Source organism: Rhea pennata, chromosome 1, assembly GCF_028389875.1.
Source record: "Rhea pennata isolate bPtePen1 chromosome 1, bPtePen1.pri, whole genome shotgun sequence".
NCBI classification, from domain to species: domain Eukaryota; kingdom Metazoa; phylum Chordata; class Aves; order Rheiformes; family Rheidae; genus Rhea; species Rhea pennata.
In genome coordinates, this window is record NC_084663.1 from 191,802,875 (window position 1) to 191,826,141 (window position 23,267).

The window sequence follows — 23,267 nt, forward strand, 5'->3', positions numbered from 1 at the left end:
AATAATCTTGTTTCTCACTTGCAACCTCTCTAAGAATCAAAAGCATGAATGGAGATCATCTGACTATTATACATGAAGGGTAAAGAGCCACATATAAAGAAACTGCTCATGAGCTTGAAAAGATCTTTCTTCTGTTGTCATTTGAATTATTTTCAGCCACAGTAGTTTAAAAGGTCCGTATTTTATTGTATTATTACTGGTACCACAGTATTCTGCAAAAACGTAAGGTCTATTAAAATAATTCTTTGACAGATTTATTTGTTTTTTGTTTGCAAAACATAATCCTGTCTCTAATAGAAATTATACAGCATAGTATAAAATAATTCCAATGAAATCTCACCTTTGAAAACCTTATTATCTGGATTTATTGAAGAGTATGAACCATAGTGTAGTAAAATAATATAAATTCATTATATGCTTATGTTTTATTTTATTTGTGATAGACTTGTACTATAAATGGAAATTTTATGGGTTCATTGCACAGCTACCTTTGTGTTATTACTGGAATTATTCAGGAAAAGTCCTATAGAATAGAAGGGAATAAGGTAAACTATTGGAGTTCTATCTAAAAGTATTCCTTTAAATGGAGTTCTGTGGAAATTATGCTAAAAGCCTAAATAATTTCAGAGACACCAGTATCCTTTGCACAAAAGATTATACCATCTTATAAATAAAATTCAAGATTTTTCCCCTTTAAACAATTCTGGTGGGTATAATACAACTGAAAATGTTGCAGAAACTTGTATCTGTTAAATTGTATGGGAGATTTCTCATAGGGAACAGAAGAAGAATACTTTTCCGTGATCTAAGGCACCCTGCCTGCAGTAGTGCAGAAAGAGGATAATGTAATATTTGGGATTCTAATCTATGCCTTGCAAGCTATAGATGTGAGGCTCTGTTTTACTGTGAATTTCTTACATGACCTTGAAAAGCCACCTGTTCACATATTTATAAATACGTTCCTATTCATTGCAGTTTAGCACCTAAACACTATAGCAGGGTTAATTTCTTAGCTCTGAAGTAGCTTTACAAAGCCATTTAAAGGAAACCCATCAACCTTCAGGGTTAGGTAATGATGGGTGACAATGCAGTAATAGCTTAGATGTCTAAGAGCTTCAGAAATTTGGCGTTCAGTCTCTCCATACCAAATTCCAAGAGTATTAGTCCTAGAGGAGTGACACAGTCATGTTTTTATAGTCAGCTAAATGAGTCAAGCACATAGTTCCCACCAACGTTGTCTCTAGTCTTCTTATGCACTTTAAAAAAAAAAATCTGCCTGGACCTCTGTGCTTTAGATCATCACCTGTGAAACAAGAATAGTTACATGGATAAATATCTTGAAGACTATGAGATGTAGGAGTAGGAGGATATCTTTGACTGGTACTTGGGCTGCAAGAACAAACTGAAACTCCCTGGACCTTTAATACAACTGTAAGATGAACTTAGATTTCCTGCAAACCCCTTTTGCCCTGATTAAGGCTCTTGTAGAAACACATCAGGGTGGTGACATGGCTTGTTGATGAAATGACAGGCCTATAGGACAAACATAAAGATTGTCTAGGCAAGGCTGAAGCTCACCCATACATGCATACAGCTGCCTTGAGCATGTCTCAGGTGCAAGATATTGTCAAGGTTTCCATCTCAGAAGTGCTTTTTAGTTCATCCTTAACACAAGTCTACATGGGCTCCTGAGAGTAAAATGTATTATTAAACCCAAGGTCAAGGTGAACTTCCAAACTAATCTTAAAACACAAGGTAGACATTGTTCTGGAAGCTGCAGTGCAACTTCTGTCCTCCCAACAATTTTCTTCCTCTTGAAGGAGAGAGCAAGACAAGAATCAAAAGTTAATGTAAAGCATAACACCAAACTAGCTGACTTCAAACCCTATGAACTTCAACCAAATTGTTACTCTGCTTCCAAGTAACATTTGGTAGGGTGAATCCTGTTCTACCTAATAGACTTAGCTAGTATCTGCCATCAGAACTTACTGGCATTACTGCATAGGAAAATAGCCCTTTCCCATGACTTGATTAATCATTTTCACTAATGCTTCCAGATATTTTATCTTAAATCTAGTAAAGTTAGATTTAAATGGTGTGCAATATTTTGGGGATATAAAGGAGAGCATACACAGCCTTTTTAAAGAAAGATGAAGAATAAAGGTTATCAAACATAAAATAGGCATAAATGCAGTAGATGAGGTAATTATATACCTTATTTATTCTAGCTGTTATTTCTTTCACTGTACTGTGCAAAGGGACATCTGAATCTTAAATAAAAATTATAGTAGAAAACAGGAGAATCAACAAAACAGAAGAGACAGAAAGAATAAGAAAGACTAGGAAGGCAAAAACAAGATAAGAGTTACAGATGTCTAGACAGAAAAAGCAAAAGGACAGTAATAACTAGATCTTACAGTGATATGTGTCCATGATATTGGTGGACAGTGATAAGGCCCTGTGCTAGAAAATGAGTTTACTTGTATGAATTTTTCTTGACTGAATAACAGCTTCCAAAACAACTTAGGCAGTCCTGCTGCTTCCTTTCATGTGAGGAAGGATTGTCCCAGTAGTTTAGTTTTCTTTGTTTCAAAAATGCATTTTCATTCATAAAGCAAGACTGTGAGTAGCCATCTCCATTCCAGCCCCAGGGTATCTAGAGAGTTCACTTGACGTGTGGTAGACAAATTCAAAACTGCTTAATACTAAGCACAGACTGGAAGCCATATTCCAGCTGTGCTCTGACCATCTGTGAAGTTTTCTTGGTGAATCTCTCCTTCCTTATTTTGCTCTACTTAACTTTCTTAAATAAAAAATATAGGAGCCATCTGCATTTCGGTCTCTGCTGTGCAATACATACTTTGGGCTACAGCAACAGTGTCTCTGATAAGCGTTTAATTTAATATACAGAGTAACAAATTCAAGAGGAAAGACTTAGAAACAGTACTGTAGGAAAAAAAAAAACAATGATTTGGCTGATTAAAGAGGTGACAAAGTTTGAGTTCCCTGCTTGCACATATGCACTGAAAAGTTCTGGTGAAGCAAGCAGGGGACTTCTTAGGGGCCTCAGAGGCAAGACTTGAGGAAGCTCCATAGCTCTAAAGAAACATCTGTGCTTACATAGCTTTGTACATACCTCCTGGCAAAAGCTGATATATGACTGGGATGCAGGTGACCATGAAGTACCCCTGATCTTCTCAGAAATGTTGCTGAAGGACTTTTGAGGATACGAGCCTCAGTAAGGTTGAAGATGGAGAAGGGAACTGGAAGAGAGAAACTTGTTTCCTGTCAAGCCACATGATTATTTCAACTAAAAACTGAAAAATCTCTGAGAACTCCAGTACTGTTAGACATACTGACACTTGTCAGTATTTGCAGCTGAGTTATTATCTATCCTTAATAATTAATGGTTATCATTAACTGCTGCTCGAGCAAGTGGAAAGTAACTAAGTAAATTATCTATTACTTTTTTTCAGACACTAGAGCAGGCTAGCAGTGCCTACGCACACGCTCACCATTAGCTACATGAAGGTCAGCAGGCTTTTGGTTAGGCCACACCAGAATTTCTCCTTCTCAGAGGCCTTGAACCTTCTCCAGAGGCCTGGAGATGCTGTCTCGGAGGCGGACGCTGTCTTGATGGGTGGGCGGGAAGGGGGGGAGCAGGTGTCTGGGAGAAGCTCTGGCTCCTGCTAGCTGTAAAGCTCAATACAAGGAGCGGTTTCCTCTCTTATGTCAGTCCCCTCAGCGTGATAGGCCTTCTCTGTGCTTGGAGCCATCTGCAAATACAAGCAGCTTTACATGGTCTTGCAGGACTGCATCCTGGGACGCCTGGGTTCTCAGCCTAAAGAATAATCAGACAGGTCCTAGGGTGATTTTTTTTCCTCATTTGGTCACTTCCAGTTTTTCTCCTAAGAATTTCTGCCTGGCTTCTGCAGTACTTTCTTCTCAGGGAGGCAGCGTGCACACCTTTTCGTATTGCACATTGCAATTCATGTAACTCACCTGCTTTTCCCTTCAGGAATAGCTCTGCAGTGATGAAAGGTTCAGTATTCTCATGAGGAGGATTTCTTCAGGAGAAACAAACCTTTGGAAAGAATTCAGTCCTTGCTACAGAAATGGGGAGAAACTACTGGCTTTATTTGTTGAAAGCACCCACAATCTTCTGAACTTTTAATGCCTTTTGCAAATACGATTTGATCTCATGGATGGGCTGTGAGTGTTTTTATTCTTGCAGTCCCAGAGATTCCTTCTGTTGGTTTTTTTTTTTTTTTTTTTTTGTCCTAACTTTGGTTGTCCCTAGTAGCCTGCTTGCCTCATGATGATAGTGCAGCTGCTGTAGGCTGGTTCTTACACCCGTGTTTTATATATAGTTATATACAGTATCCAGTATATACACTGAAGGTGAATGTTAAATTAAGCATCTAAAATTATATTTTAAGTATTAAAATATCCAATAATGGAAAAAAAGGTATTGCATTCTGAACTATAATTTGACTAACATGCCCAGAGTGAGATAGCAGAAATCACCTTCCATCTCTGCTGAGGAGTAAATACTTGGTTGTGCCCAGAATAGCTGGAACAGATGCCTTTAACCAGTAGAAACAGATTGCTATGAGCAAAATCATATTTTTGGCTGAGCCAATAGCATATTGCATTTCTATGCTTCTGTTGTCCTCTTAAAAAGACCAAAAAGAAAATAGAAAGAAGGAGAAAAATTGTCCCACTGATACATGTCTGAGACTCAGTGTCCCATAGGCTGATTTGGCAAATCTTGTTTCAGGCTGAATCTGTTTGTTTTAGGGGATAGTTCAGAAAATGAGAATACTCTCAATAGCTGCCTTCATGTATGAGCCAGAGGCAAAGATTTGAAGCCAGAAGTTAATCTGATGATCATTCTGAGTAATGGAGAAGCTTAGGAGAGTTGATATCTGTTATGAACAGTCTCCGAACAACAACAACAAAAAAAAAGAGTGAAGTTTACTTCCTTGGTTATCCCTTGCAATTATTGACCCATTGCAACCTGAGATCTTTAGGTCTCACTTGGGCTTCAGGAAGATTTCTTAGCAATCTCTGATTTGAGCAGCCAACTGACATTGAAATACGATAAGCATATAAGAGCATTAAATAGTAGCATTCTCCATCACCAGCAGCCTCTGTTAGTTGTGCTTCCAGGACAAATGAAGCTAGAATGTACAGCTGTTATGAGTTGTAAAATACATTTTGAAATAGAGTTGATTCATCTGTGTTTCATGAGATTGAATTAAGCAAAAGCAAAAGTATAAAGACTTGTCTTTTTTCCAAGCATATAATAAAAATATTCAGTCTCACTGGAACATAATAGAGATGTGCTTTCAGCACACAGATGTGCAGTAGTGAGAGCCACATTTTATGTAAGCTGCTCTTTCTTTTGTGCGATGTTAAGAACTGAATGTACTTTCATACTCCTTTTTTGGCCTTGACATGAGGTAATGTCAGAGCAAATGAAGACCTGATGGTAAATCCTTTTCAGCACTGCTGATGATCATGGTCATTGCTGAGCTGTTACTGGCTGTCTAATCATTTTTGGGAAATTGTGCTTTTCTTAAGTGGACCTATATTCTGAATTTTTATTTCTATAACAAAATTTACTGGTGTGATTCAGTATTTAGAGGGGCGGAAAGGTGTATTGGTCACATGTTGTAGAGTATATTCAAAGCAGGTTTTATTGTGAGCTTCAGTGTTATTAGGGGCATAATGAGTGATTTGAATGGAATTACACGGGGAGGAATTCATGCCAGCATCTCGTATCTGTAGAAATGCATTTTAGCACATAACAGATTTATGGCTGGGATTTTTGCATATAAGGCAGAACACACAGAAGAGCAAGCAAGTCTGTTTTTCTAGTTTCATTGCTTGTTCTGTGTTTGGGGGTTTGTATTATGGCTGCCTAGATTTTACAACTACAAATGTGCCAAAACCTTTCATTGGTTCATTCAGGTTGAATAATAAGCAACCTAAATGTCTACTTTCTTCAGCACATACACACTTCCTTAGCTGACATACATGCAGATTTTACAAATATAGGAGATGCACATGCATGTTTTGGCTTTAATCGTGTAAATTTGTATTCTTGGACAGCATGGAAGTGTTGTGTTGTAGTGCTGTCCAGATTTCACCAACAATCCACATTTTTATGAGTGATCTCTATTTTTCATTGTTCTTCCAGTCACCCTGGGAGCAGCTACAACCCACGAGTCCCCATCATGAGGGTGATGTGGGTGTCTGCCTGGCCTGGCAGAGCTGGACTTGGTGCATTGCTTTCAAGTCTCTGTAGAACTGGCCTATAGAGCTTGGTAAAAATAGAGCGAACCTACTATCAAAATGCATAAGTCATCTTGGCATTCAAGGGACTAACCATATGTATGACTGCAGAAATGCACAAAGTCTGTTTCACTGGAGAGATTTGAAAATTTATTCTCTGTTTTTATGTAGCTGCCATTTATTTACTGCTGATTAGTATTTGCACAAGCTAGATCTGTCTCTCCTGTGAAAAAATCTCCACATGGGACAGGATTTTCCTCCATTCCCCATTCTCACCTATTCCTACTGCCAACCCCAAAAGAAGGAGGGACCATTCTCTCGTCCAGCTGATGATTTCCCTGCCTCTTCTGCTGGACTGGGATTCATGATACCCAGTGAAAAATACTTAAAAGTGAAAATCTGGTCCAACATAAGCTACACCTATACTTGTAAATAATGGTGAGCTAGGGACAAGGTGGCTCAGGATGGTTCAGGTTCATCTCCCCATTGCTTAGTACTAGCCTGCCTTCTCAAAAAAAGATTTTCCTTGTGGAGAGAGAAATGAAACAGCCCAAAAAAGGCTTGGAAGCAGACTAAAAAGAGTGAGTGATCTGGGGTCCAGCACTTGAAGCTATGTCTAGTTAGCTGCACAAACATATCTGCAGCTGTTTATCCTTTTTCTGTTAGCAGTCATAAGAGAAAAGCATTTTCAGTATATGTTTTATTCTACCTATTCTAGACACCTTAAGGTGAAATGAGTCACCCTGTGGAGATAACTGTCTCTCCTTTGACTGTAGAGGGAGTCCAGACAACTGTCTTATGTAGCTGAAGGGAAGGAAGGGCATCCTACCTTCACAGTTGTCCCTTCAGTAGCATTATGCCTTCATATGGGTTTTCCTGGCAGAGATATCAGTGGCTTCCAGGCCTCTTTGGTGACAGTGTAAAGATGACATCTGTACTCTCTACATCGCTACTTCTGTACTGATTATTCTCTCCAAGAAATACTGGAGCAGGAGAAAACACAGTGCATGTCCTCTGTCTTCATATTTCCACCCTCCTGCTTCTTCAGTTCCTCTTAACAGCTTCCACTCTGCAAAGTCCTTTCAGTAAGGTGCTGGGGAAGGATAGGACACAGGGCCACAGTCTGGCTAAGCAGCTCCCCTTCCAAGTGGAGATGGTTATCACTTTGTCCTGGTCACCAAACAGCTGGACAACCAAACAGCTGGACAACCCGGCGTCTCCTGGAGGCAGGTGGATTTCTCTGAGGGACATGTATTTTGTTTCCTGATGCTATCGACAATTACTGCTGAATGATTATGGTGCTTTTAAGAAGCTAAGAGCTATTACCAAGTCTCTACTGCTTCCTTGCAATTAAAAGAACTTCTGATGCAAAATGACAGTGTGAACTATTTGCTCTTGTCTTTCTCCTCAGAAATTGAAGCAAAGGAAGCGTGTGACTGGTTACGTGCAGCTGGATTTCCTCAATATGCTCAGTTCTACGAAGGTAAGTAGTTTTTTCTCCTATTTGTGAAGTACTGAAAGTGCGTTGGATCCCTTGCCAGGAGAGCTTGTAGTCTGGCAGCACTACATTTGACTGAGAGTAATACAATGGTGGGCTGCTTTCACAAAGCTGCTGGAGTCATATGAATGCCTAAAGAAAAGTAAGACTCTAGCCCTCATAGCTGTGGAAGAAAAAAGGACAGTTTGTATAAATCTCAACAATTAGCAAAAACAAATACAAAAAAATCCAATTACATAGGTATCTTTTTTAAAATCTCCTGAACTGTGTCTAAAATAAGATTGAAAATATTAATACTTTGCAAAGATGTTAGAAGTGAATCATTTGAGCTGTGCTTTCATTCGTTCTCCTCTCACTGCAAAGCAAGAAAAGCAAATATTTTGGTGTTAGCTCAAAGCAAAATGGGTGTCAAATCACTGTCCCAAAATTTTCAGTTCTGGGAATGCGTATGGACTCTTCCCTCCAGCCATTTCCCCTGCTTTGTTGTTTTTGGAGTGAGTGGTTGAAAAGTCATGCTCAGATAAGCAAGGGGTATTTACACTGCTGCTGCATTCGGGAGCAGTTTGGGGACTGAGACTGTTTTTTTCCTACTCGTCTCAGCTCAGTGCTGAGAGGGAAACTGTAGCTGATCCTCATTTTTCCACGCTGCAGATTATCTCTGCCAGGGATATACAGCCAGCTCCAGCCCATTAGGGCTTATTAGCCTACACACAGCTCTGCCAAACCCGCTGGGCTGCTTCCAGGGTCACCGTGGGTCTGGAGGCAGCACAGCTACGCTGGCAGGAGCAACAGCCACGAAACCTTGCAGACCAGAGCCAGTTCTGCAGAGAGCCAACGCAGGCATAGTCGATCCACACTTGGGGAACCGGAGGTGTCAGGGAGGACGATGCCCAGGCTTCATCCGAGGCTCCCGACAGCCTGCTTAGCTCCAGCAAGGCTTCTTAGCTGGCTCCCTCTGGGCTCGCAGGTGCTGAGCTCCCACAGCTCCCTTGCAGTCAATGCACACTGTAGACAAGCTGCATCTCTGAGCACAAGGTTGTTTTTACTGGTGTCTGTTATGTACACAGTATGTCCTTGTGTCCGAAAATAGTGACCGCGGTTCTTGCATCCCCATTTCCTGCTGCAGCACTGAAGCATTGCAGAGCAACCTGGGGGGCAGCCGCAACACTGAAAAACTGGTGTTGCAGCCACATCACTTTTCACTCTAGTCTGACTTTAAGTGAGCTCATTTCTTCATGTCTCTTATTTGAGTAATAATTTTTTTTTGATTGCTGTTTTGGGGAGTTGTATTAAAAAGCAAAAAGCTCAAAATATTTCTGCTTCATGGGAAAAGTCTGTCTAGCAAATAGTTTATTAGGTTGCTATGATGGGAATGGAGAACCTTGTTGCCCTTGCGGCTGATGGAAGTGTGCTGGTAATTTTCTGATCTCATTCTTTTGTTCTAGACAGTAGAAAGAACAGCTAATAATTTAATATCTTACTAAAGCACAAGTGACATGATGTTGCTATTTATTTGGTGCACAAGATGTTCAACTTCCCCCCCCCCCCCCAAAAAAAAAAGAAAGTCGTAATTGAAAGGATCACAGATATGGCATAGGGGACAGATATAGAAGGGAACCAGGCCTGAGTAAAAGAGGTCATACTGCATTTCAGTGAGTGAACACTTGCAAATCATTTTAGATGTAAACAATGTATTTTCATTTGAATAGCAAGCAGTTGTCTTAATACTGTGTGTCCTTTTATAGATTCTCAGTTTCCCATTGACATTGCCGCAGTAAAGAAAGATCATGATTTTCTTGACAAGGACCTTGTAGAACCTCTTTGCAGGTAAATAGCACTTGAAGTTTCACTTCTGATACTTTAAAAATGTTAGCTGATTTGTTATTCTTAGTAAAGCAGCCCGGCGGAAGAGGCATTTGCTTGTCTGTATGAATTAAGCAATGATACTGTTAGTTTTTCTAAATAAATGATAACATTCTTGATTCATTTGTCCTATGGAAAATCCTAGAGCAGGGCCCATTACACTCATAGAAAACATCACAAGATTTAAAATAGTCACAAATCTATTGGATTTGAAAAACATCCCTTTTAAGAAAGAACTAGCAGTAATACAAGAAAACCTTGAATGAATTAGGGAGGCACATGTGAATTACATGAATGGCTATATGTCCAAGCACAGCAGAAGAGATGAAACGTCATGGTACAGAATTCAGCAGGTACTTTCCCTGTCAGTAAACATGGCTTTCCTGCTGCTGCGCTTCCCTTGGTGCTCCCTTGGTGTTACTGTTGACACCAGTAACAATAACAGTGGGACCAGAACCCCAGAATACTACAGCTACCACAAATAGTCCTTGGTTTGTCCCTCCTAAGGCTTTGTGTTTGCTGTTTATCTGGCTTTTTATGCTCTGCCTGTGACGAATATACCATATTACATTGCTCCAGTGCAGTCCCCCAGGATTTAAGAAGCAGCAATTCTGTGGTAGTTTTGCAAAACCACATTGCAGATGCATTGTTCCCCTCTTTTTCTCTCCTGTGCTCGGCTCAAGCTGGATTCTATCTTCATTTCTGTAAGGACAAAGGAGCATCTGGCCTCCAGCAAAACAGGCTTTGTTGCATGTTGTGGAAACTTTCACAATACTAACATCAAGATAATTAGACCAAAATCTATTTCCCCTTCTGTGACTGTAGCTAAAGATGTTAGAGAGTATATGCTGTTCCACTGCACTGTGCACACAGGTATTAATGAGTCTGTGATAGAGGATTGCAGAGAGGATTTCCTAATTGTAGAAAACAGAGCTGGAAGAAAGTTCACCTCATCTACCTCTCCATCCCAGCAGATTTCTTCTTTCATGGAGGATCTGCAGCCTTCCCAAGGGATTACTGGGATTATTGAGATTACTATTAGGATGCTCCCCCAAAACTCCCTTGCAGTAGTTTATACCTATGATTTCCCATTTTGTCCATTATGAATATGGAAAACAGCATATTCCCTTTCTCTGTGTCTGACAATAAATCAGTAGGAAAGACCTGGATCCTTCAGTGACTGCTCTCAAGAACAACAAGGAGCAAAGTGATTGTAGACATGACCCACTGGTGTTCTGTACAGCCTAGTGGAAGGGATTTCTGTCTGACCCTGAGGCTAACAAACCTTTTTGCCACAAATACAACCTACTGCTTCAGGTTAGCATGACAAGAGATATGCTTTGGTATAGTCTGGGAACTGGTTGGGTGTAGAAAGGTGAGATATCCTTTTCCTCCTTTTCCTCACAAAATTTAAGCAACATCTAAATGTGCACAGGTTCCAAACATATTTCTTCTGCTCCCTGAACTGCCCTGAGCAGGCCTTTTCCACAATATGCTTATATACATCCTTGGACCCTACTTGATTATGTGACCACTTTCTTCTTTTGTCCAGTCTTTCTTCTCTGAAATAAGTAGCAATGGTAGTACTTAAATTATGGTCATGAAGCATTCTACATCTATGCAGCTAAATGGGATCAGCTCACCTGTTGCTGCTTCAGACTCTCTGCAGACTCGCATCTATACCTTCAACAGTTGCTCTAAGTTTATATTTTTTAGGATTGCTTTGTGAGTAGAAGAGCTAGATACTGTGTGAGTTTTTTTCTCTCTTTTATTGAAAGACAAGATTCTGGAGAAGAAACTAGGATCTGGAGAGATGCACTGATGTGACAGAATGCTTTATATTAGCCTAGATGTAGCAGTATTGCTAAGGCCTGTAGTATGTAAACAGACACAGATCTTTCCAAATGGTTCTATTCAAAGATAAAAGTCTTTATGACTGTCCAGTAGCTTTTTCTGCAAATATTTTAATCAGAAAATAACACCTGTTGCTTTAATTTTTGTTGGGAGTTTTTAGATATGTAGATCTAAAGAGACAAAACACATCATATACTAGTCCAGTAGAAATAGAAGTATTATGTGCAGGTTAAATAGATGGAAGAGTGGTGTTTTCAGACCACAGACATTTAATTTGCTACAATTCAGCAACTCCAAAACTTTTGTTGAGAGCAATCCATAAAAAATGATCATGCCAAATGTCAAGATTCTGGTTCATCTGAAACAGAAACAGTGTCAGCCACACCTCCAGTACAAGCATCATTACTATGTTAGCTATCAAACCAGCATTTTCCAAGTTTTCCAAGCTTGGCTGACCACTGTGGCCTTTTTTCTACTTCTGCTTTTTTTTTGGTGGTGGCATCACTACAAGGTACTTGCCAGGATATCATGCAAGAGGCAAAGGCTATGACACAGTTTCATGAAACAGAAAACTAAAAAGAGGTTATGTATGTATGTCTGTATGTACTGGTTACCCTACTGGGTCCCAAACTTCAGTTCTTCAAACAGCTAAAACTCCCAATGCCTTCAAAGCTATACATGACCAGGCCTTCACACTGATTTATAGGGCATTCAGCCCATAATACTGAGCAAAATGGAGTTCTCATTTTTATTTGGAGGTTGATGTTACAGCTGCAATGCCTGACTAGATAATCACTTTGAGCAGAATTTTAACTCTAAACCATAATTGTTCTGGAATAAACACTGAATTTCTCTGCTGTTGTGGATTGAAATCAGATTCTTAACCTCATTTTATAGTTGTTTTAGTTTTGACATTTTCGTATATGAGACAATGTGAGGCACAAATGCAGAGAAACCTTTTCTTTTTTAAGGCAGCTGGTAGCGTTTTGTTCAGAATGCCTAAAACTCCCTGTTGTAAAAGATTTCAAGTGACCTTTCTGAGACAGTCTAACACTCCTGCTGTTTACAACATCATTTTAAAATTTGGCAGAGTTAAGGCCAAAGCTGGGGCCCTTGGGTTAGAGTCATATCTTTTTTCCTATCATGAGATTCCATTCAGATTTTATTGAGTAACGAACAATAGAAAATTGCCATGCATTCTGCAGGCAAGTGTTGTCAGCCTGCCAAAACAATAATTGGGCATGAAAATTTTATAGCTGGATCTCTATGTCATTTCCAAAATAGCAGTCAACAGATTCTGCTCTGGGAACTTTTGTGGCTGCTGTGATAAGAGGATGAGAAGGAAAAGTCAAGCCATGTTGTATTTTTTTTTCATGTAAGTGCAGCAACTAAGAATGTAAAGAACAAGTATGTAATACTAGTCTACTAGAACCCTACTGAGGCCCCTAAACCAAGCTCTTAAAATTTGAAATGTGGAAGCAGCCAGCAGCTTCTCTTTCCATAGCTAATGTCTCTTAGATACCTTGTAAATAATCCAAAGGTCGCTATATCCAGAATACCATACTGTTACTGTTTTGAAATGGTTATTGCATAGTCAGTACAATTTATTGGGTTATATTGCTCTAGGTGCCATTAAGAGATAAGACTGGATCTCAGCTTGCAGTATGGAAAACCCTGCTTTGAAATCAGTAGAAAGGCTCCCATTGATCTCAAGGAGAATTAACTCACCTCATGTGAATATGTTTCCTGTGAAGTAGTTCAGCCTATTGCAGTAATGATAATAAGTGACAGAGCTGGAAAATAATATATTCTCTATCTACAAAACTGTTGGAGCAGGCATGTGGCCATGCAAGCTTCCCATTCCAGTCCTGCCCGTACTGGGAGGACCCTTATTCAGTGTTGAGTCCTCAGCAGAGCCCAGCACAGGGAATTAGATGTCCTCTTCACATATTCTACAACACTGAAAGAAGCCCTCTGGGAGCATGCATCCTCTTTTTGCATCTAAGCTTGGCTAGAAATAATGGTAAAACAAAGTAATAGTGTAGTATTTCCCTCAAAGAGCTTAGGGAACCATAAAATATGTTCTCTTGATCTGTAACAGAGGAAATGTCCCAATCTCCAAAGATAGGAGACACTATGCTGTCTGTGCCACCTCATCCCTTTTCTGCCTCCTGGCAGAAAAGCTTCTGCGTGCCCCTCCAGTGCCACTGGCTCTATTCCCCACCAGCACCTTGGTAGCAGCTGCAGAACAGGTCCAGGAGAATTTGTGGAGCTCCAAGTCACTCTAAAGTTGTCTTAGCATATCCAGATGGCTCTTTAAGCAGGGCAATAGGCCAGACACAAGGTTTCACAGTTAATGAAATTCTACTTTGCAATAAGTTTGTGCTTATTTGTAAACACTGCTTAGTACTATACAGTGCAAAAGTTAGAGATGTCCTGCTCCTGAAAACTTCCATCATAAGGGGGATAGTAAGTACGCCACTGTGAGTGGGATTCATGCATGTGTCTAATACCATCTTAAATTGCCTAGGATATCCAGGACGTCCTCACAGGTTGGCTGACACAGGACCTACAGCAGCTAAAGGCCAGACTTGCTACTCTAGGGGGATCTAAAATAGCACTAGATGCCTCCATTTGGGCACCTGAATCGCTCCTCTGATGTTAAACATCAGATTTGAATCAGTAGGCATCTTTCACCTTCATGGCCTGGAGAAGAAAAACAGTTAACATCAGTGAAGCACTTGTTATAGTAAATATTTTGCAGGCTTTCCCTGAACACTGCACTTTCCAGACAAGTATTCAAAAGCATCCATAGATAATTTGTTTGCGTATACAGCCCACCTCTCCTGTGTTAAATACAGATGTGGTTTATTTTACTTTTTTCTGCCTCTCCTTCAAGTTTAGATTTCGTTAGAAATAGGCAGTCTTTTCCCATGTTCCTATGTAGCGACATAGAAGTGTAGGTAGCATCTCCATGGCTTCTTTCAGTTGACTAGGTCATCACTAACAGCCATTTGTAGCCAGAGACCTTTTTTTTTTTTGAAAGATTCGTTGAGGACTTAGCTGTCAGTCATCTAACGGCTATAAGCAGATAAGAAAAGCTTTCTGCCACCACTGGCACATCACCAGGATATAGAAAGTTGAAACAGACTGGTTTTGATTGGCGTTGTTAGTACCAGGTGAGCTAACAAAAATGATCATTAGTTCTCTAATTTCACTGGCAAATCTTCTCACAGTATTGAAAAAGCCCCAGAAAGCATGCCGTTATTTTGTAGATGGATAAATTTACAAGCTGAGGTTGAGCCCCTGGCTCCCATTAAAAAGTAGTTCTGTTTTTGATGGAGTGGGTTCTTCGTAGAAAAAGTAGATGAGAAAGCAGTCAGGACAATGATTTAGCTCTCTAAAATTCCCGTCTAAGTAAGGACATTGACTTTTAGAGAACTGACCTGTCAGTTCCGAACGACTCTACTCTCTGAAATGATCTTGTTCTCTAATACAATTAGTGATTGCTTCAAATTGTTTTATTTGTTTGACCCTGTGACTTCTGCACCTTTCCACGCAGCAGATGAGGCCCCTTTTTAGAAACGCCATGACACGTTCTGCTTTGGCTGCATTTGCAGTTACCTAGGTGCCAGCAGGGCAAAGTGTAAGTCACTGGCAGCCACTTTCTCTTCTTCATGTTCCTAAAATGCATTGTTTGTTCCTTTGCTTTTAGAAGGCATGCAACGTTATGTTGAGTAAAGGAAGGCTCACTGACGGCTGTATTTCAAATGTTTTCTTCTACATCTTCTCAAAAACAGCTGCAAACCAGCAATAAGCACAGGGCTCTTTTATAAATCACGGAGAAAACAGTTGCAGAAATCATCTGCTAGGGACTGTTGTGAAGCCACAAGGCTCATACTGTAGCGCTGTTTTTCAGGAAGTATTTCTTCAGCAGTCATTCTCATAGAGATGAGGGAGTTAGAAGTTGATAGCTTGATTTTCAGATTTGATGTGCAACTTCCAAGGAGGCAATGGTTTCTCAGAATTTGTGAGGCTCTGGGCATGTATTCGGTTGTCTCTTTTCTCCTGCTTAGCCTCATAGAGAATGTCCGAAAAGGGCTTCCCCATTCGTGATCTGGCAAAACACCCCAGCCGTGTTGTGACACTGCAGTCAGACAAGATCCAACAGACACAACCTTTCTGTCCCACTTTCTTAGAAAGAGGAAAGAAACCCAGTCCTGAGGCCCAGATGGGACCTCAGGGCAGTCCCAGATCTCAGTCACATTAACAGGGAACACGAACTACGGGGATGCCACAGCATTCAGGTAAATCTGAGTGCTACTGTAGAGACAACCGGATTTACATTTTAGTGGCTCATTTTGCAGAATAGATTGGCTTATCCAATTTAAAGGTGTGAGGACAGTGTTAGCAGCTTGATTTAGATATGCAGATGTGAGTCGACAGTCAACAAGCCCAGCAGTGGTGCACACAACAGCATGTGCATGTAGAAATGCCTCTGCAAACTTGTCTCTCTAGCACAAGCCAACTAATAATAGTAGGAGATGCCGGAACTCAGATCTGAGCCTTCAGTTCACCTCGCGAAGGAAACTATCTCCACTAATAGAAGGCTGAGCTGGAGTCCTTTGAAAATGTGTCTGTGCCTTTGTATATTTGGAATCAATATAGATATCCAAATTTAAACATTTTGTACTCAGAAGAAGCACTGAACATTACTCAGCCAGGGCCCCAACAAAATGAAACTTTGGTTTGAGAAATTCCATGTTTGGGCAAAAGATGAGTTTTGCAATGATAGATGTAATCCCTGAGGAGGAGGATTTGTGGGCAGAAGGCTGAAGATATAGTTACAGAACCACGAGGCCTGCAATTTATTACAAGGACATTAGTACCATGCATGTGGGGTGTGCTTGTGCGTACATTACACTCACTTTAATATGATGAGCACAGGACTTTCTGATAAGGCATAAGGGCTTTATCAGCTTGAGTTAAGGAAGAGTATTTTATTTGCAGATGAGGAGGTGATATTTTGTGAGGGAAATTTTGTAAGGAAGATCCACATTTGGTAGGCTGATTCTTTTTAAGTCCTTAAGTCCCAGGGAGGAGTATACTAATAATCTAATGTTCTGATGTTCTATGAGAGATTCTGTTTTTGATGTGATTTTTTTTTTCACATGCCCCTGTAATTTATCATATACATTTCAGATGTTACCGGTTCTGTAGATTTGCATCCTCTCATCCTGGGACCCAAAAGTAAAAAAAGTCTTACTGCAAAGATACAGGAGATACAGAAGGCTTACAGAAGAGTACTATGGATACATGCCCCTCTAACTCTGCCCTTCCTCATTCTGAAAATTAGCCCTAAAACAGGCAAACATTTAAAGTTGATATTTACCACTGAGACTTCATGTGCTTTTGGAAGATGGATGGTTTCATGAATCAGGCTCTTAAAGTGTAAATAAAAATGAAGCAGTTACGATTAACATAGTACTTTCATTATTAAAAGAACACATTTTGCAGTGCTCTGACTCCCTCTGCATATGGATGCACACACTTGTGCAAGTGTTCACTTTCCATGCTTACAGATTGTCATTTCAGCATTTAATGAGCAGAAACCAAACAGAAATCCTTGTAATACCACAGAATCACAGAATGGTTGAGGTTGGGAAGGACCTCTGGAGATCATCTAGTCCAACCTCCCTGCTCAGCAGGGTCAACTACAGCATGGTAGACAGGGTTGCATCCAGGCGGGCCTAGAAGATCTCCAGAGAAGGAGACTCCCCAGCCTCTCTGGGCAACCTGTGCCAGTGCTCTGTCACTCTCACAGGGAAGAAATTCCCCCTCACGGTCAGGCAGAACTTCCTGTGCTTCAATTTCTGCCCATTGCCTCTTGTCCTGTCACCCGGGACAACTGAAAAGAGTTTGTCCCCATCCCCTTGACATCCTCCCTTCAGGTACTTGTACACATTGATAAGATCCCCCCTCAGTCTCCTCTTCCCCAGGCTAAACAGGCCCAGTTCTCACAGCCTTTCTTCATATGGTTCCTCATATCATAGCAGGCAAATCATAGTCTGGAAACAGTGTTTGTTTAAAAGTTGTTAAATTTGTTGTATTTTGGATGTGTTAATCTGTCTATAAGATCTGTAGGTTATGGAGGGAAGGAACGATGGGCCATGAAGAAATAATTAACTGATTACTATAATTTCTCCTTTTGTCAACTTTTTAAAGGAGATACTAACTGCCTGAAATGAGGCACTGAATCTGAAACTCACTTTTTCTTTTGTCTCTGCCAAGTGCTTTGAAATCCCTAGCATTTACATTAAATCATTTTATACTATTTATGTTACATTCCTGCAGAAGGCAACTTATGTCCTCGCTCTCTGATCATTTCTCCATCCATAAAAAGTATTTTGTTTATATCCTTTGTTAAGTACTTAAATGTCTATGAATTAAAAAGCAATATATAAAAGCTGGCTATCAAGCAATATGAAGGTAAGATGCCCTTTTAAAGCAGGGGCCTTATAGCCTGGAATAAAATGAATGGTATCATTTCCTAAAGCTTGTTGTATGGAGTTAGCATGCTACAGGCAGATAAGAGAAAAGCTTTTGAAATTATGAAAAATGCCCTTTAATCAGAGGCTGCTAATCTTTCGATTTTGCTTTACCCTGTAGACGACTGAACACATTGAACAAGTGCGCCTCAATGAAACTCGATGTGAACTTACAAAGAAAAAAGGTAAGAAAACATCATGAAATGTGCTGGCTTTGTTCAGAATTTTGTCATAAGAGCTCTGCAAATTAGGCTAAAGTCATTAATGCTCTTAAAAGTAACTTAAGCATATTTGGCTTTGAACATGTGTGTTAGCATTTTCTGGAAAGGCAAAATCTTGCTGAATCTTGAAAATACAAAAAAAAAAGAAGAAAAAATGACTACTACAGCAGGAACAAAACTACATGTGTTAAAAGGGCACATGCAGTATTTAAAACTTTATATGTGTGCAATTTAAGTTAGTGGGTGAAAGGACAGTGTATTTTCATTACAGTGGCCTGTTTGCCAAATGCCATGTGAGTACACGATGGAAAATCCTGCTAGGGAAAAATGAAAACTCCTCCGATTAAAACAATAGCTTTTCTTTATTTCTTGCACTAACTTATTCCCAGTTAAGAATATGAAAATAAGCCCTGTCATCCTTACAAACTCCTGTGTAACATGGGAATTATTTGAGGCTTAAAGGATTTCAGGGAAGAATGCAGAAACTGCCTATTGATTTTGAGAATTTTGTAACATGTCCAGCAGAACTGCTGAACATTTGGTTTTCTAGCCACAAATTCCCCAAGGCGCTTCAGCAGTGTACAATAGTAATCACTGACTCTGAAAAATCTTGATATATATTTTTCCTTCCTTAGAAAGTTTGTCTAACACTTTTTGAAAGCTACCTCTTAAGAGATGCATTTTTGCAAATTCAATATTCATACCCTATTCAGTGAGTGAGGGAACTCAGACAAAAACGATTTAATGTCTGGATAGTCCATCACCTTCTGCACAAGCCCATTTGTTCTTCTGTGTATGTAGCCTCTCCAGCATGCATTTTGTCCATTCAGTGAAACCACAGGGATCCCATCTCTTCACAGCTTCAGACCTGATGGATTTTTGTGTCTTTGGTAAGTGCCAATACTTCCACATCAAATACCCACATCACGCCTGACAGGATGAACAGTGAAATCCCCCGACGACAATGCTAACTTTATAATGTGAGTGGGCAGGCACTGTAGGAAGAGACTGAGCTCATTCAGCAAGAGGGAACTCGCTAAATCCATTGTATCATTGACCTGCTTGGAGTGATTTCCTTTTTGTTGCATGTGCATATGTACATGAGTTCAAGCAGCGACACTGGAGCAGTATAAGGGACAGAACTGCAAAAAGCAACATACACATGCATGCTGATTGTCCTGTGGAAATTTTGTTTATACGTTAGTTCCTGTCCTTCTCTTCAACAAGTATTTTGGTTTTCTTGGGAAGTTTGTACGTTTGCTTGCTTACTTGCTTCTTTAAGCTCTTGATCATATCAGAGGAAAAAAAGTGTGTGGGGGGGAGGATTTTCTTCCTATCTTTGGTTTAACTAAAACTTGCTGCTACTCCTCACTGTTCTAAGTGGGTTGAAGCCATGTGCTGTTCTCCTTGCAGAAGTCCAGTATTTTGCTATGGAAATGAGACTGTCCTATTTGGCTACCTATTCAATGGGACAGAAGCTAGCTGGGTCCGTACATGCATGAGGCAGGGAGAACCATAGCACAGAAAGAGGGAATGGCTGAGATCTGGGACAACAAATACAGAGAAGATGTGGGAGGGAGGAGGAGAGGCAGGAAAGACTGCTAATGAGAGAAAATGAAAGGTCAGTGTAAAAGCTAGAGATTGGGGCTAGAATTGATCATTCACTCAAGTAAACTCTTTTATTGATACTACTACATATTCTGCCTTTTCTAATAGTTTTTGTGGTCATCTGAATGTCAAAATGCACAGTCAGCTTGATTTAGAGGTTCAGCATAACAGATTTGCACAGGACCCATGCAGCTGCTTGAGTAATTCATCAAAATATGGCTAAATAAGCTACCAGTCAAGGTTACTGTGAAAGCCAACAAGGGGTGAATGTTCCCCGCAGCCAACTCTCCCACCTGCTTCATGCCAGGAGGTATGTTCACTCTGTGGGAAGTTAGCTGCTCTCCTGCTATTAGCCTCAGTGAGAAGGGAGAGATCCTCATAAATATGTTGCAAATATGTCCATAAGTGATTTGAACAGACAAAGATTAGCCTTTGGATTAACTGCCTTCTGCAGCTGTCGATTTATGAGAATTCCTGCCCCCAGCTGGAAAAATGTGGCAAAATTCCATTACAAGTAAACCTACTTTTTGCCCTTTGTTAGCATCCCTCTCTATCTGAGGAAAGTACACCCGCAGTCAAAAAGCCATGTGCTACTTTAAACCAGCTGTGACAAATCTATGAATCAAAAACTCTTTCTCTTTGGGAAATGTTATCAGTCACTCCTCAAGAAACTTGCCCCTTCTCATCTTCCCAAACACAGTGGCATTAAAGTGACTTTCGAATATGCTCCAAAGTCATGTACTTGAATTCAACCTAGGTCAGTAGAAATTTACAGTCACCACTACAAGATTCTACTCAATCTCTGGAAAATGAAACGCTACTTTCAGACCTGCTCTTGACCCACTGTCACTATGGCTGGCAGCACGTCGGCTGGCAAAATGCTGTCTGCATTTTTAGGACTGTCTCATTTGTCAGGGCGCTTTGATGTCTAACAAGAACAGTTGGTTATTTGGGATGTTTGTGGGCTCCAGAATTTCTTCTAAAGCCTTTGCACAGACAAGCACGTTATGTCACAGGACACACAGTGTGGCAGAATTTGGAGTCAGTCTCCATGGCAGCATTTCACAATGCAGATATTTCATTTGTCTGATTTTCCTTCAGATGAAATACAAGAAGCCTGTTTCATTACATATTGAAAAAAATAAATAAAGCTTTTTTTCATATTAAGTGGAAATTTCAACAGAGAAAACCCTCTGTACTTTCTGACTGGTTCCTGGGCAGGCTGTACTTGCCTGTGTTGTGGTTAGATGTTCAATACCAATATCCATTTCTGTTAATCTCTACCTACTTAAAAAGACAAATCTTAAAAACTATTTTCCTCTAAAAAAATTTAAAGTAGATTCACCACTGAATTTATGTTTATTTCTATCTTCTCCTCTTCTCTGCTCTCTTCTTGGTGTTTTTCGCAATGTCTCTTAACATTTTGGCTAGTTTAATCAATTCCAGCTTGCAGAAAAGCTAAGTCCTGTCAATTCGTACAGTGATGTCAGTGTAGCTACAGGGATTTGTATCAGCCAAGAGTCTTGTTTAGGGTCCTTTTGGCATATTGGGGACATACAATAAATAAAAATATATATTTTTATCCTATTGGCTGGTGCCACCAGTGCTTCAGCAGTGGTATGCTTTGTGGATATAATTAACACTGCTAAATATTTAAAAGTACATGCCCTTGCGGTTTTTAAAATATCCACTTTGTGGCACTACTAAGACCACAATAGATGAATTTTTAAGTGTCTGTGTGTGTGCAGTCCTGCTGCATATGTGCATTCTAGCAGCAAACTGTCAAGCTAAAGTGGAAAGTAGAACTCTCTAATATTCCACTCTTTCCTGCAAACAAAATGACCAAGATAGCATTAGCCATTTCTACGTCTTTTCCTGCTGCTTCTCTAGCTGCTTAGTTTTTCTCTGTAGCTAGCAGCAGAATTAAGGCATCCGTTCATTCCTATGAGCTAACATCAGCTGAAGGACTGTGTACCTCAGCATAACACATAAACCAGCAATGTCTAAACCCAAAATTGCCTGTTTCACAGCAATATTTTATTTTATAATTTGGACAAGATATAAAACCTCTATCCAACTTAAAGTGATAAGCTAGCAAAAGCTTATGGTATTAGGGAGACCTGACACAGTGCTGAGCACAGTCTTCATCTGCTGAGGTTTAGCATTATTTAAGATCTGGAGGTTCTTTTAAAATTTATTCTACATTTTTCAATTAGAAAAGCCAGGGGAGATCTAGTCAGAGATAGAAGATAACTTTACCATCAAAACTTCATAGAAAAATATTTCTAATAATAGACCCTTAAAATGAGAATTTTTTCCAGTCCCAAAATAATCTTTTTGGTTTAGCACCTCGTTTTAGTCTGACAACCTGTCATATTTTACTGCCTTCATACTGCTTCCAAGAATGTGGAGAGTTGTTTGGATGTCACGTAGGTGAAGTTAGTTTGTTCTGCCTGAAAATGTACAGGAATAATGCAGTATAAACCCGATTCAACGTCAAGGGAAGGATACTCATTAGCAGCTGAGGGCTTTACATCCTTAGAGAACCATGAGCTCAACAACAACTGTGCACTTCATGCTGAAGATGTATCTTTCTCGTTTAGACAAACAGATGAGAAAAATGTCATAGGAGGAGCTTTTTTTTATCATATTTTCTCCTGGTAGATGATGTCTGCATTGCAGATTAGCTCCTGACACTGCATAAGCACAAAGCTGCATGCCCAAAGCTGAGGGCTGGGGCCAGGAGACAACTGGAGAGGGCGGCGGTGCTGCTTCTGCTGCGCCTGCAAAGCAGGAAAAGATCTGGGCGCATAGGGCAGTGCCAGGGTCATCAGTCCTGGAGTCCCTCCTGCTGGCAAATGCAATGAAGACAGAGGTTGCCCTGGCTGGAAGGCTCCCCTCAACTGTCCCCATGGGCACATGCTGGGCAGGACTAAGCCATGCCTCTTCCCCTGCCCAGTCCTCCCCAGCTGTTGGCTGTTTTTGCCACCTTCCCCCTCATCCACCCAAAGTAATAACTCCAAATATTTTTTTTCTGTTATTTTAAGCACTGTGGCCATGTGTCTGTAGTTAGGTTCCTGAAATATAAATGTTGTAAGATTTACATGGTCTGTGAGGTTTATTGCTGCTATTGGGAATGTTTACTGTCTTCTCACTGCAAAAGTAAGTGCATCACAGGGTATTTACTGTCTTGGGTGCTTAAATGGCCCACAGTGCTCTAGTTCCCAGCTACTGCTCAGTCTTTCCTGTGTGCATCTTAGCACCCTCCCTGCAAGTCAGGATCCACCTCTGAGCAGCTTTCAAAACCTTCTCTTTATTCTGAACAGTCGCTGTAGGCATCGGTCTTTCCCAGGTTAGAGCATAGGCAAACCACCC

The 23,267-nt window shown here is 40.3% G+C and overlaps 1 protein-coding gene across 6 annotated transcripts in view; it reads left to right on the forward strand.

Moving 5' to 3' along the window:
- The window catches only part of STARD13 (StAR related lipid transfer domain containing 13), a 305,064-nt gene that overhangs the window by 257,933 nt on the left and 23,864 nt on the right, over positions 1 to 23,267 (forward strand). For all 6 annotated transcript variants that reach the window (XM_062567113.1, XM_062567114.1, XM_062567117.1 and 3 more), the window contains 3 exons: positions 7,712 to 7,783; positions 9,544 to 9,625; positions 18,185 to 18,248. In XM_062567113.1, coding sequence (XP_062423097.1) covers positions 7,712 to 7,783; positions 9,544 to 9,625; positions 18,185 to 18,248 — 218 coding nt within the window. The remainder of the gene's footprint in view (positions 1 to 7,711; positions 7,784 to 9,543; positions 9,626 to 18,184; positions 18,249 to 23,267) is intronic.